Source organism: Eschrichtius robustus, chromosome 8, assembly GCF_028021215.1.
Source record: "Eschrichtius robustus isolate mEscRob2 chromosome 8, mEscRob2.pri, whole genome shotgun sequence".
NCBI lineage: Eukaryota > Metazoa > Chordata > Mammalia > Artiodactyla > Eschrichtiidae > Eschrichtius > Eschrichtius robustus.
This window is the reverse complement of record NC_090831.1, coordinates 15,938,380-15,959,528: the sequence shown is the minus strand read 5'-3', so window position 1 is coordinate 15,959,528 and position 21,149 is coordinate 15,938,380. Positions and strand designations below refer to the sequence as shown.

The 21,149-nt window shown below is 41.6% G+C and overlaps 1 protein-coding gene across 1 annotated transcript in view; it reads right to left on the bottom strand.

Moving 5' to 3' along the window:
• The window catches only part of LAMB4 (laminin subunit beta 4), a 104,684-nt gene that overhangs the window by 70,073 nt on the left and 13,462 nt on the right, over positions 1-21,149 (bottom strand). Inside the window, 6 exon segments of the mRNA XM_068549913.1 lie at positions 2,358-2,537; positions 17,374-17,493; positions 17,496-17,561; positions 18,863-18,983; positions 20,110-20,324; positions 20,503-20,566. Of these exon segments, the coding sequence (XP_068406014.1) occupies positions 2,358-2,537; positions 17,374-17,493; positions 17,496-17,561; positions 18,863-18,983; positions 20,110-20,324; positions 20,503-20,566 (766 nt within the window).

Genomic DNA, 21,149 nt, shown 5'->3' with positions numbered 1-21,149 from the left:
ATTATTCTCATTCTGATTTCTCCACACTGGTAAATGTCCTTAACAGCTTACAATGAGCCAAACACGTGGCCACGAGAACACAGAGCAGCCTGCCCTGCCAAGTTCATTGTCTGCCTGGCTGCCCCATTATTGGACTGCATTTAACCCCGCACGGGAAATGCAGTGCCAGACACTTTTGCAGCCCTCATGTGGTTCTACTGGATGGCAATTAGGAGGAGACAAGAGGTCATGCATGTTGCGGAGCTGGGCACAGTTCTGAATGATGCTGGCTGGGTCGGGTGACTAGGGGAAGGGTTTCTGAGTGTCACCGTTATTACCGACAGCTCCCTCTCTGGCAGACGCACCTATGATATCCCTTTCTCTCCTCTCTCTTTCTTAGCACCTCGTTACTTTTTTTTCCCATTCCCCCTCTCCTCTTTCTCTTCCACCCACTGGCATTGCTAGTCCTGCTTATGTTGTAAAGGCTAAGAAATTGTGCAACCAGAGCAAGATGTGTATTTCCCCTGCAGGAAAAACCAATGTGCATGGAAACAGCCCAAATGTCCGTCAACTGACGAGTAGATTAATTGTGGTATACCCATACAATGGAATATTATTCAGCAATAAAAAGAAATGAAGTACTGATATCTGCTACAACATGGATGAACCTTGAAAACATTATGGTAAGCAAAAGAAGCCAGACACAAAAGACCACAAATTATATGACTCCACTTGTATGAAATGTCCAAGATAGGCAAATCTATAGAAACAGAAAGCTTATTAGTGCTTGCCTAGGGCTGGGAGGATAGGGAGGTGGAGGCTAAAGCATATGGGGTTTCCTTTCTTTTCTTTTTTATGGTAAAATACGTATAACATAAAATTTACCATCTTCACCATTTTTAAGTGTACAGGTCAACAATGTTAAGTACACGCACACTGTTGTGCAGTCAACCTCCAGAACTCTTTTCCTCTTGCAAAACTGAAACTCTGTACTCATTAAATACCATCTCTCCCCATTCTTCCTCCCTCCCCCCAGCCCTTGGCCACCACCATTCTACATTCTGTTAATACGGATTTGACTATTCTGGATACTTCATATTAGTGGCATCATACAATATTTTTCCTTTGGGGTCTGGCTTATTTCACTTAGCATAATGCTTTCAAGGTCCATCCATATTATAGGCTGGATCAGGATTTCCTTCCTTTTTTAAGGCTGAATAATATTCCACTGTGTTTACCTACCACATTTTGTTTATCCATTCATTCATTGATGGATACTTGGGTTGCTTCCACCTTTTGACTGTTGTGAATAATGCTTCTTCACATTTCTTTTTGGGGTAATGAAAATATTCTAAAATTGACTGTAGTGATGGTTATACACTCTGAATATACTAAAAATCACTGAATTGTACACTTTAAAAAATGAACTGTGTGTGAATTATGTGTAACTGAAGCTCTTACAAAAGAAAAAAACAAAGCAAAACAAAAAACCAACGTTTGGCCCATTTCTCGGAGGGCATAATGTTAGTGAACCAGGGGAAATGCCTGGAGTACTGAAAGGTATAATAGGAAATTATATAATTCATTATGCTGAAATTTAATTTTGCATCAAGTCCACAAAGAAGAGCTTTTTTTTTTTTTTTTAAACAGAATGATTTATCTTGCTGCTTTCTAAACATGCAAATAATCCAGTTCCTTAAATGGGCAAAACCATAGAGCATGACACTATGACCAAAGGGAAATAATTAACCCAGATTCTCTGTGGAATCAGCAGCTCTGTGACAGCCGAGGCAGCCCTGAGTTTCTGTGATCCTAGAGCCAATGGCCTCCCCATTTGGCCCCAGAAAACTCTGAGGTTATTTCTATTTCCCCACAGCCCCTTCCTTGCTTCTTTATTTCCTTTTCTTTGACAGAGAACATAAGACAATACTAAGAGCAGTGTGAGAGGGAGAAAATAATTTTAAAAAAGGAAACCCCCCACTTGAAATTTGCCTAAGAAGTCATCAACCTATGCAAAAATGCATAATGTAATTTAACAAATTTGTAGAGTAGACTCCTAGTGGAGGACTTTTTTTTTTTTTTTTTTAAAGTTTTCATAACTTGGCATTAAATTTCTTGGCATTTTCCCCTGTGTTTGCTCCAGCAGCGAAAATGTGAGCGCCCCCTGCTGGTTCTTCATGATAAACTCAGCAAACCACCTAAAAAAGTTCTCCACTAACTTACTAAAATTTGTGGGAGGTTTGGTACACTTAAAAAAAAAAAAATCCAGAGGCTGGTAGGACTCAGGTACTTACAATGACCAAATTTTAGACCTGACAGAGGCAGCTCCAAGCCTTAAAATGCATTCAGGCTGGCAGCCCAGGCCCTGTTGACTTAACGCTGACAGCCCAGGGGGTCGGTGACGCTCAGTCCGTAGTGGTTGGTCTTGCATCGGTCGCACTTGGCTCCTTCCACGTTCTCCTTACACAGGCAATGGCCGGCCACAGACCCCAAGTCAGGATCAGAGTGGCTCACACAAAGGCCACCCGAAATGGTCCCATCAGTGTCACATTCACAAGCTGGGGAGACAGACATGCATTATCTTAGTTAACTGCAAATTGTGGGAACCTTGAAATATAAGCGTAGCATTTTACCTTCACTATAACTATTTTAGTTTGTTTAAATCAATAAATATGTTTAAATAATTAGACCAGTGAGCAAGGGCTGCTCAGAAATATCTCCCACATCTCTGGACTTGGAAAATATTCAATAATTCTGGGGATATATATATATATATATATATATATATATATATATATATATATATATATATATATATTATATATATATTATATATATATATATATAATATATATATATATATATAATATATATATATATATATAATATATATATATAGAGTGATTCTAAAGGAAGAGGACCAGAAACAGTGTGCTATTATGAAAACAGGATGTTAAGAATAGATTGATGAAATAGAACAAACAACCCTAAAATTTGTATGGAACACAAACAACCTCAAATATCCAAAGCAATCTTAAGAAGAAAAAAGCTGGAGCCATCATACTTCTTGATTTCAAACCATGTTATAGAGCTACAGTAATCAAAGGAGTATGGTACTGGCATAAACACGAACATAACTCAGTGGAATAGAATAGAGAGCCCAGAGACAAACCCACACATGTATGGTCAATTAATTTATGACAAAGGAACCAAGAATATAAAATGGAGAAAGGACAGTCTCTTCTATAAATAGTGCTGGGAAAACTGGACAGCCACATGCAAAAGACTGAAACTGAACCATTATCTTACACCATATACAAAAATTAACTCAAAATGGTTAAAGACTTGATTGTAAGATCTGAAACTGTACAATTCCTAGAAGAAAACATATGCAGTAAAGTATTTAACATTGGTCTTGGCAATGATTTTTAGATTTGACACCAAAAGCAAAGGCAACAAAAGCAAAAATAAGTGGGACTAAACTAAAAAGCTTCTGCACAGCAAAGGAAACCATCAACAAAATGAAAAGGCAACCTACCAAATATGAAAAAATATTTGCAAATCATATATCTGGAAAGAGATTAATATCCAAAATATATAAAGAATTCATACAATTCAATAGCAAAACCCCACAAACAATCCAACTGAAAAAATGGGCAGAGGATCTGAACAGATATTTTTCCAAAGATGACATACAGATGGCCAACAGGTACATGAAAAGATGTTCAACATCACTAATCATCAGGGAAATGCAAATCAAAACCACAAGGATATACCACCTCACACCTGTTAGAATGGCGGTTATCAAAAAGACAAGAAATAACAAGTGTTGTCAAAGATGTAGGAAAAAGGGAATGCTTTGGCAGTGGTGGTGGGAATGTAAACTGGTGCAGCCACTTTGGAAAACAGTATGGAGGTTTCTCAAAAAATTAAAAATAGAGCTACCATATGATCCAGCAATTTCACTTCTGGGTATTTATCAGAAGGGAATGAAAATACTAATTCAAAAAGACACATGCACCCCAATGTTCACTGCACCACTATTTACAATAGCCAGGACATGGAAGCAACCTAAGTGTCCTTCGACAGATGAATAGATAAATAAGATGTGGCACATATATACAATGGAATATTATTCAGCCTAAAAAGAACAAAATCTTACCTTTTACAACAACATGGATGAAACTTGAGGGCATTATGCTACATGAAATAAGTCAGACAGAGAAAGACAAATATTGATACCGTATGATCTCACTTATGTGTAGAATCTTTAAAAACCCTCCAAACCAAACTCATAGATGCAGAGAAAAGATTACTGGTTTCCAGGAGTGGGGATGGGTGAAATGGGTCAAGGGGGTCAAAAGGTACAAACTTCCAGTTATAAGTCATGGATGTAATGTACAGCATGGTGATTGTAGTTAATAACACTGTATTGTTTATTTGAAAGTTGCTAAGAAAATAGTTCTTAAAAGTTCTCATCACAAGGGAAAAAACTGTAACTATGTGTGATGATGGATGTTAACTAGATTACCGTGGTGATCGTTTTGCAATGTATACAAATATGAATCATGTGGAATTCCCTGGTGGCACAGTGGTTAAGAATCCACCTGCCAATGCCCTGGTCTGGGAAGACTCCACATACCGCAGAACAACAAAGCCACTGCGCCACAACTACTGAGACTGGTCTCTAGAGTCACAACTACTAAGCCCACGTGCCACAACTACTGAAGCCCGTGTGCCTAGAGCCCATGCTCCATAACAAAGAGAAGCCACCGCAATGAGAAGCCCGCGCATCGCAACGAAGAGTAGGCCCCGCTCGCCACAACTAGAGAAAGCCTGCACGCAATGAAGACCCAACGCAGCCAAAAATAAATAAATAAGTTTATTTTAAAAAATAAAATAAAAAATAGAGAAAAATATGAATCATGTGAGACACCTGAAACTAATATAATGTGATATGTCAGTTATATCTCAGTTTAAAAATTAGATTATTTTGGGGGTGATGAAAATGTTATGGAGCAAAGTCCATGTGGTGGGTGCAAAACACTGTGCTGGTGAATTGCTGTTCACTTTAAATGGTTAATTTTATGTTATGTGAATTTCACCTCAATTTTTAAAAGGCTCTAAAAGGTGAAAATAAGGTCAAGAGATAAGAGTGGGATGCTGTAATGAAATATATATCATATATATTTGATCTCATTCACTATAAAGGCATAAAGGGACATGACAGAGAGGGAAAAACATCACATAAAATGTCAACCAAATCTCTGAAACATGGTTAATAAAGTAAATCTGTCCTTCCCCAGCACAGAAAAATATGTTGCAAGGGTAAGTGCTATCATTCTTTTTGATTCGTCTTGGAAGGAGCACCTACAAAAAAGAAAAAGGAATAAGAAATGTTCAAATCTTTATTTTTGGAAATCTATTGGTGGGGCAAAAGCTTGGATGAAGAGATTCTGGAAAATGAGATAAACAGTCATCTATAGCAAAGTTGTAACAAAAAGTAACCACCTTTCCCACTGTTTTTTTTCCCAGTAGAAACTCAAACAACTACAAGGAGGAATGTCATATGAAAAAGGATGCTGATATTATGAACAACTCCAGAGGGTGGAAGTTAGAAAAGGTAGAGCTTGACCGAGTATAAGGAAGAAATCTCTAACAGTTAAGGCTTCCCAATAGAGCAGTGACCCTCTCATCATTGGGGGTGTCCAGGCAGGGGCTGGCACAGTGCTAGCTGTGGCTTTGGTATACAGGACAAGTGCATTGGTAGACGTTAGATGACCATCAAGTTCTCTTGTATCTTTTTGGTGCTGTGTTTCCAAGGGATTCCACTTTTAAGGAAAGAAATAAAAATGAAAAAAATGAATATCCTGATTCTAAGAAACAGTTATGTAAGATTTATACATGTTTGCTTTGGACTAATAAAAACAAAACCCTCAAGTCTAAAGCAATGTTTACCTAACCCCCATTTAGGTTATTAATGAGTTTAATGGGAAAAATCCAGTCAGTTTGGAAACACTGAAGCAAACAGTTGTCTGACAGAATCTTTTGATTTTCTTTCTTTATATATTTATTTTTGCTGCATTGGGTCTTCATTGTTGAGCGTGGGCTTTTCTCTAGTTGCGCTGAGCGGGGGCTACTCTTCATTGCAGTGCGCGTAGTTCTCATTGCAGTGGCTTCTCGTCGCGGAGCATGGACTCTAGGCGCATGGGCTTCAGTAGTTGTGGCACGTGGGCTCAGGAGTTGTGGCTCGCTGGCTCTAGAGCACAGGCTCAGTAGTTGTGGTGCACGGGCTTAGTTGCTCTGCGGCATGTGGGATCTTCCCGGACCAGGGCTCGAACCCGTGTCCGCTGCATTGGCAGGCGGATTCTTAACCACTGAGCCACCAGGGAAGTCCTCTTTTGGTTTTCAATTGTTTGTTATTGGATTGTGACTGGTGACAAAAACCTTACTGTGGAAAACCAACATTAGGTTCTGTTAAGTTTGGGAAAAAAAGCCCACAATTTTCTTCTAATCAAAGCCAGTTGCTTCTAGGGACAAACTGGGTTCATTTTATAAGAAGCCAAAAGGGAAAAAGCTCAGCTTTATTTGGGAGACACTCCAAAGGGTCAGCAGTGAGTTCCAGAGTATAATTTAATTATAAACAGAAATGTTCTTTGGGACATTTACTTTGAAATAACCCTATGTATGCTCTTTAGAGTAGAAGTCCAATAAAATCTCTTGGTGTCACACAATTTAACTCCAGCAAACTTATACTATCAGTGGTGGAGTCTTCCAAATATTTGGTTTTTCTGTGTCACATTTGACTGGGTCTTAAATCACAGAAGACTTAAAATTTGTCATCTCTTAGGACTGGAATCTGATCATGTAAACATTTAGGCTCAAACTAGGACAACTTAGAGAAAATTTATATGAGAATGCTGCTCAGTCTTAATACACGTCATTTGTATATACACACACACACACACACAGAAACATGTGTTTAGGTAAACTGGGAGAAACTGGGAAGTCTCATAATGGTCATTTTTACAAGCTTCTCATTTGCCTTTCCTCAAGAAATTCCTTATTTACAAAGGATGGTTTCTTAATTTCATATCAGGGGTACTAGTTTTCTTTCCTTGTTTTCCTCCAAAAGCACCATCAAGTTAATACTAAGTGGTTCTTAAGGAACAAGACTCCGATTGATGCATCTGAAATATTTGGTTTAGTTATTTCCAATCTCTTTCCAGACTCCTAAATTATCTGTTTCAAAACTGTATTTCCCTGGGACTTCCCTGGTGGCGCAGTGGTTAAGAATCCGCCTGCCAGTGCAGGGGACACGGGTTCGAGCCCTGGTCTGGGAAGATCCCACATGCCGCGGATCATCTAAGCCCATGCGCCACAACTACTGAGCCTGTGCTCTAGAGCCCGCGTGCCTAGAGCCCATGCTCTGCAACAAGAGAAGCCACCGCAATGAGAAGCCGAGGCACCACAATTAGAGAAAGCCCGCACGCAGCAACGAGGAATCAATGCAGCCAAAAATAAAATTAAAACCCCTATTTCCCTGATTCCACCTAAGAGAGAAATTTCATCTTCTTTTACAAATGCAGAGCTTTATAAACATTAATAAAGCGTGTATGTGTATATGTGTGTGTGTGTGAGAGAGAGAGTGAGAAACAGAGACAGAGAGAGAGGGAGTTTGATCACAGATTCTGGTAAAAAAAAAATATATGACACTTAGGACATTGATTTAAAGAAATATATTTTCTGAGGATCTTGTATTATTTCAAACAGGTCATGTAAGGTAAACTTTTATACAATCAGCTACCTACTGAGTGATCTGAGCAAAAAAACCTTCATTTATGCTTATTCCACATCACGAATATTTAAAGTTTGAAATCTAGGACATTGCATGTATTTGGGTGGCTACTGATTTACTTTTGCTCAAGACTTCAATTTATGTATTATGATTATATAATGTTTGAAATTGGAGTTTCATAGCAAGTTCTGCCCGCCACCAATATAAAATAACATTATATTGATGATATAGACTAAGAAGCAGGATTTCTGGATATCGGGAGAGGCCATCTACCATGGGTCCTGGGCATCTGAACATTTTTGCTGCGTGTGTTAACAACGCAAGGCCTTGACGGCTGTTTGCTCAGGCCATTTCTCCAGGTTGTGTTTGTAGTAAGCTACCTTGAGGGATGAGGTAACATTTTCCCCCGGAAAAAGAACGGGCTTGCTTCCACTTGCTATAAAAGCAATGAATTCTCCAAACTCAGTGTTCCTGGGCTGTGAAATAAGCTCATTAGGTGTGCAGGATCCAGCTGGTATCCTCTGAGTTGCCCCATGGGCCTTGGGGACATGGGAACTCACACAAATACAAACATCTCGTTGCTTACTGTGCCATCAGCAATAAAGTCCTTTGTCTTTGACCCAGGAGTTTCATGTCTTCTGCCAGCATCCATGAAACAATAACAAGCTAACCTGTTAGTTGGCCAGTAGAGTTAAGATCTCAGACCCAGTAACCGGCACTGGGCATTTGAACTCATGTTGGAGTATCTTTCTAGCCAACAATCTATAGCACTACTGGGGCGAGAGTGAGGCAAGCTGGGTGCCCAGGGCACACAATTTAAGGAGGCACTTGCTGTCAGCCCTGTACTCACATGACTCAGAGTGAGAGTGTCCTTAAACTTGGGGGCCTAGGTACTTTTCTTGCCTCTCCCTAGACCCAGTCCTGTAGAGAAAGGCAAATTAATGATGAGGTACTATTTCATTAGCAAAAATTAAGTGTGGAGGAGCTTCAAGATGGCGGAAGCGTAAGACGCAGAGATCACCTTCCTCCCCACAAATACATCAGAAATACATCTACGTGTGGAACAACTCCTACAGAACACCGACTGAACGCTGGCAGAAGACCCCAGACCTCCCAAAAGGCAAGAAACTCCCCATGTACCTGGGTAGGGCAAAAGAAAAAAGAAATAACAGAGACAAAAGAATAGGGACGGGACCTGCACCAGTGCGAGGGAGCCGTGAAGGAGGAAAGATTTCCACGCACTAGGAAGCCCCTTCGCGGGCGGAGACTGCGGGTGGCGGAGGGGGGAAGCTTCGGAGCCATGGAGGAGAGCGCAGCCACAGGGGTGCAGAGGGCACAGCGGAGAGATTCCCACACAGAGGCTCGGCGCCGAGCAGCACCCACCAGCCCGAGAGGCTTGTCTGCTCACCCGCCGGGGCGGGCGGGGCTGGGAGCTGAGGCTCGGGTTGCGGTCGGATCGCAGGGAGAGGACTGGGGTTGGCGGCGTGAACACAGCCTGAAGGGGTTAGTGCGCCACAGCTGGCCGGGAGGGAGTCCGGGAAAAGGTCTGGAGCTGCCGAAGAGGCAAGAGACTTTTTCTTGCCTCTTTGTTTCCTGGTGCGCAAGGAGAGGGGATTCAGAGCTCCGCTTAAAGGAGCTCCAGAAACGGGCGCGAGCCGCGGCCATCAGCGCGGACCCCAGAGACCGGCAGGAGACGCTAAGGCTGCTGCTGCCGCCACCAAGAAGCCTGTGTGCGAGCACAGGTCACTCTCCACACCGCCCCTCCCGGGAGCCTGTGCAGCCCGCCACGGCCAGGGTCCCGTGATCCGGGGACAACTTCCCCGGGAGAACGCATGGCGCGCCTCAGGCTGCTGCAACGTCACGGAGGCCTCTGCCGCCGCAGGCTCGCCCCGCCTCCTCCGTACCCCTCCCTCCCCCCGCCTGAGTGAGCCAGAGCCCCCGAATCAGCTGCTCCTTTAACCCCGTCCTGTGTGAGCGAAGAATAGACGCCCTCAGGCGACCTACACGCAGAGGCCGGTCCAAATCCAAAGCTGAACCCCGGGAGCTGTGCGAACAAAGAAGAGAAAGGAAAATCCCTCCCAGCAGCCTCAGGAGCAGCGGATTAAAGCTCCACAAACAACCTGATGTACCTGCATCTGTGGAATACCTGAATAGACAACGAATCATCCCAAATTGAGGAGGTGGACTTTGGGAGCAACGATATATATATTTTTTTCCCTTTTTCTCTTTTTGTGAGGGTGTATGTGTATGCTTCTGTGTGTGATTTTGTCTGTATAGCTTTGCTTTTACCATTTGTCCTAGGGTTCTGTCTGTCCATTTTTTTTGTTTTTGTTTTTGTTTTTACTTTTTAAAAATTTCTTCTTAATAATTGTTTTATTTTTTATTTTAATAACTTTATTTTATTTCATTTTATTTTATCTTCTTTCTTTCTATTTTTTCTCCCTTTTATTCTGAGCCGTGTGGATGAAAGGCTCTTGGTGCTCCAGCCAGGCGTCAGGGCTGTGCCTCTGAGGCAGGAGAGCCAAGTTCAGGACACTGGTCCACAAGAGACCTCCCAGCTCCACATAATATCAAACGGCAAAAATCTCCCAGATATCTCCATCTCAACACCAAGACCCAGCTCCACTCAACGACCAGCAAGCTACAGTGCAGGACACCCTAGGCCAAACAACTAGCAAGACAGGAACACAACCCCACCCATTAGCAGAGAGGCTGCCTAAAATCATAATAAGGCCACAGACACCCCAAAACACACCACCAGACGTGGACCTGCCCACCAGAAAGACAAGCCAGCCTCATCCACCAGAACACAGGCACCAGTCCCCTCCACCAGGAAGCCTACACAACCCACTGAACCAACCTTAGCCACTGGGGACAGACACCAAAAACAACGGGAACTACGAACTTGCAGCCTGAAAAAAGGAGACCCCAAGCACAGTAAGTTAAGCAAAATGAGAAGACAGAGAAACATGCAGCAGATGAAGGAGCAAGGTAAAAACCCACCAGACCTAACAAATGAAGAGGAAATAGGCAGTCTACCTGAAAAAGAATTCAGAATAATGATAGTAAAGATGATCCAAAATCCTGGAAATAGAGAAAATACAAGAAACGTTTAACAAGGACCTAGAAGAACTAAAGAGCAAAAAAACAGTGATGAACAACACAATAAATGAAATTAAAAATTCTCTAGAAGGGATCAATAGCAGAATAACTGAGGCAGAAGAACGGATAAGTAACCTGGAAGATAAAGTAGTGGAAATAACTACTGCAGAGCAGAATAAAGAAAAAAGAATGAAAAGAATTGAGGACAGTCTCAGAGACCTCTGGGACAACATTAAATGCACCAACATTCGAATTATAGGGGTCCCAGAAGAAGAGGAGAAAAAGAAAGGGACTGAGAAAATATTTGAAGAGATTATAGTTGAAAACTTCCCTAATATGGGAAAGGAAACAGTCAATCAAGTCCAGGAAATGCAGAGAGTCCCATACAGGATAAATCCAAGGGGCAACACGCCAAGACACATATTAATCAAACTATCAAAAATTAAATACAAAGAAAAAATATTAAAAGCAGCAAGGGAAAAACAACAAAGAACACACAAGGGAATCCCCACAAGGTTAACAGTTGATTTTTTAGCAGAAACTCTGCAAGCCAGAAGGGAGTGGCAGTACGTATTTAAAGCGATGAAGGAGAAAAACCTACAACCAAGATTACTCTACCCAGCAAGGATCTCATTCAGATTTGATGGAGAAATTAAAACCTTTACAGACAAGCAAAAGCTAAGAGAATTCAGCACCACCAAACCAGCTTTACAACAAATGCTAAAGGAACTTCTCTAGGCAGGAAACACAAAAGAAGGAAAAGACCTACAATAACAAACCCAAAACACTTAAGAAAATGGGAATAGGAACATACATGTCAATAATTACCTTAAATGTAAATGGATTAAATGCTCCAACCAAAAGATATAGACTGGCTGAATGGATACAAAAACAAGACCCATATATATGCTGTCTACAAGAGACCCACTTAGACCTAGGGACACATACAGACTGAAAGTGAGGGGATGGAAAAAGGTATTCCACACAAATGGAAATCAAAAGAAAGCTGTAGTAGCAATTCTCATATCAGACAAAATAGACTTTAAAACAAAGACTATTACAAGAGACAAAGAAGGACACTATATAATGATCAAGGGATCGATCCAAGAGGAAGGTATAACAATTGCAAATATTTATGCACCCAACATAGGAGCACCTCAGTACATAAGGCAAATACTAACAGCCATAAAAGGGGAAATCGACAGTAACACAATCATAGTAGGGGACTTTAACACCCCACTTTCACCAATGGACAGATCATCCAAAATGAAAATAAATAAGGAAACACAAGCTTTAAATGATACATTAAACAAGATGGACTTAATGGATATTTATAGGACATTCCATCCAAAAACAACAGAATACACATTCTTCTCAAGTGCTCATGGAACATTCTCCAGGATAGATCATATCCTGGGTCACAAATCAAGTCTTGGTAAATTAAAGAAAACTGAAATCGTATCAAGTATCTTTTCCGACCACAACACTATGAGACTAGATATCAATTACAGGAAAAAATCTGTAAAAAATACAAACACATGGAGGCTAAACAATACACTACTTAATAACCAAGAGATCACTGAAGAAATCAAAGAGGAAATCAAAAAATACCTAGAAACAAATGACAATGAAAACACGACAACCCAAAACCTATGGGATGCAGCAAAAGCAGTTCTAAGATGGAAGTTTATACCAGTACAATCCTACCTTAAGAAACAAGAAACATCTCAAATAAACAACCTAACTTACACCTAAAGCAATCAGAGAAAGAACAAAAAAACCCCAAAGTTAGCAGAAGGAAAGAAATCATAAAGATCAGATCATAAATAAATGAAAAAGAAATGAAGTAAACAATAGCACAGATCAATAAAATTAAGAGCTGGTTCTTTGTGAAGATAAACAACATTGATAAACCATTAGCCAGACTCATCAAGAAAAAAAGGGAGAAGACTCAAATCAATAGAATTAGAAATGAAAAAGGAGAAGTAACAACTGACACTACAGAAATACAAAGGATAATGAGAGATTACTACAAGCAACTATATGCTAATAAAATGGACAACCTGGAAGAAATGGACAGATTCTTAGAAATGCACAAACTGCCGAGACTGAACCAGGAAGAAATAGAAAATATGAACAGACCAATCACAAGCACTGAAATTGAAACTGTGATTAAAAATCTTCCAACAAACAAAAGTCCAGGACCAGATGGCTTCACAGGTGAATTCTATCAAACATTTAGAGAAGAGCTAACACCTATCCTTCTCAAACTCTTCCAAAATATAGCAGAGGCAGGAACACTCCCAAACTCATTCTACGAGGCCACCGTCACCCTGATACCAAAACCAGACAAAGATGTCACAAAGAAAGAAAACTACAGGCCAGTATCACTGATGAACACAGATGCAAAGATCCTCAACAAAACACTAGCAAACAGAATCCAACAGCACATTAAAAGGATCATACACCATGATCAAGTGGGGTTTATTCCAGGAATGCAAGGATTCTTCAATATACACAAATCAATCAATGTGATACCCCACATGAACAAACTGAAGGAGAAAAACCACATGATCATCTCAATAGATGCAGAGAAAGCTTTCAACAAAATTCAACACCCATTTATGATAAAACCCTCCAGAAAGTAGGCATAGAGGGACCTTACCTCAACATGATAAAGGCCATATATGACAAACTCACTGCCAACACCATCCTCAATGGTGAAAAACTGAAACCATTTCCACTAAGATCAGGAACAAGACAAGGTTGCCCATTCTCGCCACTATTATTCAACATAGTTCTGGAAGTGTTAGCCACAGCAATCAGGGAAGAAAAAGAAATAAAAGGAATCCAAATCAGAAAAGAAGAAGTAAAGCTGTCACTGTTTGCAGATGACATGAAACTATACATAGAGAATCCTAAAGATGCTACCAGAAGACTACTAGAGCTAATCAATGAATTTGGGAAAGTAGCAGGATACAAAATTAATGCACAGAAATCTCTAGCATTCCTATACACTAATGATGAAAAATCTGAAAGTGGAATTAAGAAAACACTCCCATTTACCACTGCAACAAAAAGAATAAAATATCTAGGAATAAGCCTACCTAAGGAGACAAAAGACCTGTATGCAGAAAATTATAAGACACTGATGAAAGAAATTAAAGATGATACAAATAGACGGAGAGGTATACCATGTTCTTGGATTGGAAGAATCAACATTGTGAAAATGACTCTACTACCCAAAGCAATCTACAGATTCAATGCAATCCCTACCAAACTACCAATGGCATTTTTCACAGAACTAGAACAAAAAATTTCACAATTTGTATAGAAACACAAAAGACCCCGAATAGCCAAAGCAATCTTGAGAAAGAAAAACGGAGCTGGAGGAATCAGGCTCCCTGACTTCAGACTATACTACAAATCTACAGTGATCAAGACAGTAAGGTACTGGCACAAAAACAGAAATACACATCAATGGAACAGGATAGAAAGCCCAGAGATAACCCCACGCACATATGGTTACTTTATCTTTGATAAAGGAGGCAAGAATATACAATGGAGAAAAGACAGTCTCTTCAATAAGTGGTGCTGGGAAAACTGGACAGTTACATGTAAAAGAATGAAATTAGAACACTCCCTAACACCATACACAAAAATAAACTCAAAATGGATTACAGACCTAAATGTAAGGCCAGACACTATCAAACTCTTAGAGGAAAACATAGGCAGAACACTCTATGACATAAATCACAGCAAGAACCTTTTTGACCCACCTCCTAGAGAAATGGAAATAAAACCAAAAGTAAACAAATGGGACCTAATGAAACTTCAAAGCTTTTGCACAGCAAAGGAAACCATAAACAAGACCAAAAGACAACCCTCAGAATGGGAGAAAATATTTGCAAAGGAAGCAACTGACAAAGGATTAATCTCCAAAATTTACAAGCAGCTCATGCAGCTCAATATCAAAAAAACAAACAACCCAATCCAAAAATGGGCAGAAGGCCTAAATAGACATTTCTCCAAAGAAGATATACAGATTGCCAACAAACACATGAAAGAATGCTCAACATCATTCATCATTAGAGAAATGCAAATCAAAACTACAATGAGATATCATCTCACACCGGTCAGAATGGCCATCATCAAAAAATCTACAAACAATAAATGCTGGAGAGGGTGTGGAGAAAAGGGAACCCTCTTGCTCTGTTGGTGGGAATGTAAATTGATACAGCCACTATGGAGAACAGTATGGAGGTTCCTTAAAAAACTAAAAATAGAACTACCATATTACCCAGCAATCCCACTACTGGGCATATACATTGAGAAAACCATAATTCAAAAAGAGTCATGTACCACAATGTTCATTGCAACTCTATTTACAATAGCCAGGACATGGAAGCAACCTAAGTGTCCATCGACAGATGAATGCATAAAGAAGATGTGGCACATATATACAATGGAATAATACTCAGCCATAAAAAGAAACGAAATTGAGTTATTTGTAGTGAGGTGGATGGACCTAGAGTCTGTCATACAGAGTGAAGTAAGTCAGAAAGAGAAAAACAAATACCATATGTTAACACATATATATGGAATCTAAGAAAAAAAATGGTCATGAAGAACCTAGGGGCAAGACAGGAATAAAGACACAGACCTACTAGAGAATGGACTTGAGGATATGGAGAGGGGGAAGGGTAAGCTGTGACAAAGTGAGAGAGTGGCATGGACATATATACCCTACCGGACATAATATAGATAGCTAGTGGGAAGCAGCCGCATAGCACAGGGAGATCAGCTCGGTGCTTTGTGACCACCTAGAGGGGTGGGATAGGGAGGGTGGGAGGGAGGGAGACGCAAGAGGGGAGAGATATGGGAACATATGTATATGTATAACTGATTCACTTTGTTATAAAGCAGAAACTAACACACCATTGTAAAGCAATTATACTCCAATAAAGATGGTAAAAAAAAATTAAGTGTGACAAAACCCACATTACCAAGAGTTAAAGTGTGACAAAACCCAGTGTTGGCAAGGAAATAGAGTCACAGGAACTCTCATACACTGTTGGTGTGGCTGTTAATGGTTACACCCACTTAAGGGACAATTCACTATTATCTAATCAACTTGGAGAAGTTCACAGTCTATGGCCCAGTCATTCCACTCTTAGGTATGACTCTTAGGGACAGTCTCTGTGCATGTGCACAAGGCCACATGTACAAGAATGTTTACTGAAGCATAGAAAGAAAAATGGACAAATAGATTTTGTTATATATATAGGAAGGAAGAATTCTATACAGAAATTAAAATGCGAGAACTAGAGGCTACCTGATATGGACAAATCTCAAAAATACAATGTTGAATGAAATACTCAAGGGTACATACAGCATAATATCATTTATCTCAAGTTTGAAAACATGTCAACATGTATTGTTTGTGGATAAAAACGTGTGAAAGTGTAAAAACAAGCATGGTAATGATGATTGCCAAATATGTGAGAGTTTATCCCTAGGAAGGAGGGTAGACAAAGGGAACAGGTGTGCAGCTAGGACATCCGAGCCACAATGCTGTAGTGTTCTAGTAATGGCCTGAAGGTGAGAGGGTAAGATATTACATTTTGACAAAGCTAGTGGTGGGTCTATCTTACATACATATATATACATATATAAATAATATTATTCTCTATTATTTTGTCTATGAGTGAAATATTCCCATTGAAAAAGTTGAGATTAAAGATAAAAGGAGGGGCTTCCCTGGTGGCGCAGTGGTTGAGAATCTGCCTGCCAATGCAGGAGACACGGGTTCGAGCCCTGGTCTGGGAAGATCCCACATGCCGCGGAGCGGCTGGGCCCGTGAGCCACAATTACTGAGCCTGCGCGTCTGGAGCCTGTGCCCCGCAACAAGAGAGGCCGCGATAATGAGAGGCCCGCGCACCGCGATGAAGAGTGACCCCCGCTTGCCGCAACTAGAGAAAGCCCTTGCACAGAAATGAAGACCTAACACAGCCATAAATTAAATAAATAAATAAATAAATAAATTTAAAATACTAAAAAAAAAAAGATAAAAGGAAAGATTTTTAAAGGTTAAAAAAAGAAAAACGAAACGAGGTAATAGCTTAGCAAAATTGAATCATCTACAGCCAAATGCTGTAGCCAGTTTCTCTAGTTACTTCCTTGAGCTGACACTGCAGGTGCATGCGGCCTCTTCTGAAACCGTCGCCCCGTCCTGGTTGAATTCAGAACAGTTTCCCGAATCATCAGTATCAGCCCCGGCCGCAAGACCACCAGGACGGACCTGGATTACCTGGCCCAACTTGTTCAGAGAGAGGAAAGCTCTCAGAGCCGAAGCGATTTTGCAGTTCCCACCTCCGAGAGGGCAGTTTGGAGACGCCGCTGAACCCAGGGTGGGCTGGCGGCCCCAGGGACACCAGCTTCATCAGTGTCTGCTCAGATGAGGGGAGAGGATGGGTCAGAGGCTGGGGACTCACGAATGCACGCGTAAGGATCCGAGATGGCCTTGAGGGGGTCCCTGTAGAAAAGGGGTCTGCAGCGATCGCAGTGCTGGCCCTCGGTGTTGTGCAGGCAGCCGTCACACACGCCCCCCTGCGGCTCCCGCTCGCCAGGTACACGGTCTTGTCGAAGTGACAGCGGTCAGAGTGTCCGTTACAGCGACAAGCTGAGAACCGAGCGGAGTTATGAGAGATTCGCCAAGGTCCCAGGAATGAGCATCCTCAGGATGGAGACTCCACGCCCCATCACCCATTCTCCCCTCCTCCGCTTTCTTCAGCCACCCCGTCTTCTTTCACCAAATACACAAAGGCTTAAAACAGGTGCTTCCAAGGATTTTTCTAGTACTCCGATTCTGCTCATACACTCTCTAAAATGTGTTCCCGAAATGTTTAATATTTCGTTTTTTTTTTTTAATCAAGCGAACAAATATAAATCATTTGGGTGACCTAGAAGCCCTAGCATGCAGTATTTTTGTTGTCCTTCAGTAAAGAATACTTTTGCTGACTCGGGCTTTGTAAATCTGAACTTTTTTACATCATATACTCTGTAGTATGGTACTACTGGATTCTCCAGATCGGGTGCTAGAGCTGGGCCCAGCCTGCCTCTGCTTCTCTAGGGCAGAATTGCTGGAAGGGGGGCTGCAGGCTGTTTTCCTCCCATCAGGGGCTCAGCCAGAGCGTCGGAAGGAAAGGCAGTCTGTTTAGAGGGATTTGTGTGTCTTTGTGGTAACGTCTATGCTGTTCATCCCGTTGGGTTTTTCCCTGTAAAGGGCATGATCTCTGGCTGCGTTTTGCTGGGTCTTATCCACTGTGACACTCATGGATGGGGCTTTTCCATAAAAGCTCATCTGACAACCTCTCCTTCGAATCCTGTTTTCCCCATATTTGGGAAAAGAAACTGGATAACAGGTTTATTTGGAAGTTCATCAAAATTCGGAGGCAGCAAACACATGACAAAAACCCCTCTTATCTTATTAGCCTCAATATTTTATAAAAAATACAATAGCCTGTCCAACTCCATTTGGGACCTCATTTCTCATCTTAGCTGACATATGGTTCAAGGTCACCTTCATTGAGTGTATGATAATTCAGGAAAACAGTGGGGATCTTTGTACCCATTCTAGGGGTTACCACATTCCTGGAGTGGCACCGTCCCCACAGATATTACCATTTCATGGCTATGCCTCCCTCTGGAAAGGGGCCACACAACATGCATATTGTCTCATTCTTCAAATTAATGTGAATTTTTGGTGTGAAGATTTGAGAAGCTGGTGATTCTTCTGTGTGAGATACTGGGAGACATGAGGCTATCACACATTTGGAGCTGGAAGCCACAGGTTCACCACCTGTGCTGCCTGCAGCCCCACAGACACAAACTAAATATTCTCCAAAAGAAGGAAAAGCAGAGATCGTGTAAGGAGCTCATATAAGGAAACTCGGTCTATGCTGAGAGCAGAGGTCCACCCACCTCGGCAAGTGCTGTCCAGGGGGCCCACAGCTAGCCTCCAAGGAACGTCCTGGAAGAAATCCTTGCACCTCTCACAGTTCGGGCTATCTGTATTGTGCTGACAGATGCACCGACCATGAACCTGAAGGTGTGAGGAACATAAACAGTGTGAACACAGGGCTTATCTTAGAGCTTTGAGGACGCTGGGGTTCTTTAAATGGAAAATGACATACCAGGCCACGGGGTCCCTCTGGGTCTTAGTTTCCCAACTGTTAGTTACAATACCAGCCTTGACCATCTTTTATTATTTGCTTAACTAGCTTTTAAATTTAAAAAAATTTAAGATGTTTAGTGAACACCTAAAATAAATGTTTCTGCATTTCTGAATTCTAATTTCAGGGAACACAGAACACACATTTTGCAGCCTTTGGCAAAATGAGGGCCAGGATGGGGAGTATGTGTGTGCACGTGCGTGTGCGTGTGCACGTGCGTGTGCGTGTGCGTGTATGGGGTGATTTAGGAGCATCAGGGAAAAGAGGGAATTAGAAAACAGAAAGAAACTAGAGCAAGGTATGTGATTCTCCTGTTTTTTTTACAAAATGCCCTCCATGTCCACGTTCCCAGGGAAAAGTTCCATTTCCAGTGAAACACAGAGGTGTCTAGGTGGGAAGATGCAATAGCCTCAACATCCAGCCTTGTCTGTTATGACCAATAGTTCAAAACTATTGAGTTAGACACACCCCCAGGACTCTGCACAAAAATACCATTCTTCTACTAAATCACTCTTTTACGATTAGTCCCAGGAATGGAGGAGATCAGCACTGCTTAAGATAGAGTCATTTGTAGTGTAAGTGTTACTTGGGGTGACCATTTTCAGAGCATCAGATGTCACTCAGACACCCTGGCACTGAGCACAGGCTCTCACATGATAGACCTTCAATATATTTTTGTGAGACAAAGCATGTGAACTTATGGGTAGTCCCTAGCAAATCTCCATTCTCTAAAAAACCAATAAACAAAAGACAGCAAAACGGACTATCTTGAAATCATAAATTATAAATTCTGCCCATTAGCTGAACGATGCCCACGTGTGGCAGAAGCCACAAGAACCTCTGTCCAGAGAACCAAAGGCCCCCAGATGGCCTGACGGGCCAGGTTGAATGAAACAACATTGTTGATCCCCACATACAGAGTCTGATCTACATCCAGCACCAAGACAGTGAAGGGAAGATGGGAGAGCCAACCACGCTTTCAGGTTTGTAACTCACCATTCCCGGAGGGCTGAAAACGTCTCCGCGCACCTTCTGTGTTGGGCCACATTAGCTAGCGTGGCCATTGCGAAAACAGCTTCCCCGAGCCACCATCTCATACAGAGCATGGTAGTATTTATCAAGGGAATCATTTTGCCTCCTTCCAAGCAAAGTATCCCCGAGGGTATGGAGTTTGGTAAAGTTCATCCTCAGGTTTGTTAATGTCACAAGGTCTAGAGAAAGGAAAATAATGAAATTAACGAATCGAAGTGCATTTAGGTTGGATGGGTTCAATGCACCCTGCTTGACTGACATCCCCTTAATGTCCCATAGACATGCAATGACAAGGAATTCCCCTAACATGAAATTTTAGAAAAGGAGTTGGTGTGAAAAATATAAAGCAATTCATACCCTGGATGTAGAGGCTGTAAGGGTTTTCTATTTCAAAGCTGGGATCCAAAACTTTGAAAACAACCTGTAAAACAAATGTAGGTAAATTTAGAGTATTTTACCCCAAAAACATAATTGTTAAATATACTCTTAAAGAAGAGATTCTGACCTTACAAGAAGGCTGAGCCATTGCTTCCCACCTGGTGTAAAATGCAGATTATCATTTGGGTTTGTTTGAGACAAGCTGAGACCTGGGACCCTTTGCTGCAGTGCTTGCACCTGAACACACCTCTCCTCCAGCAACAATACAGAGAAACTGCATGGGACTAAAAAATAACTGCATGCATGCACAGTTGGGGCAAATTCTGGACCCAAAAGATACAAAGAGACCAAAAAACCCAACTGCCACTTTTGAAGAGCCTGGAGCAAAAACAGGGTGTCGGGAGCAAAAGCACAGGTAGTGAGCCTGCCCCCTGCACACAACACCACCTAAGGGGTGGGCAAAACACCCAAGCCACCCCTGTGGCCCGACCCCTGGACACAGCCTACCCTCACCCCATATAAGAAACAAGCTTGCCCTCCCCTCGGGGAGCAAGCAAGCAGGGGAAACTGTTGTTTGTTCTCGCCCCCCACTGCTGCAGCAGGGGTCCCAATAAAGCCTTGCCTGA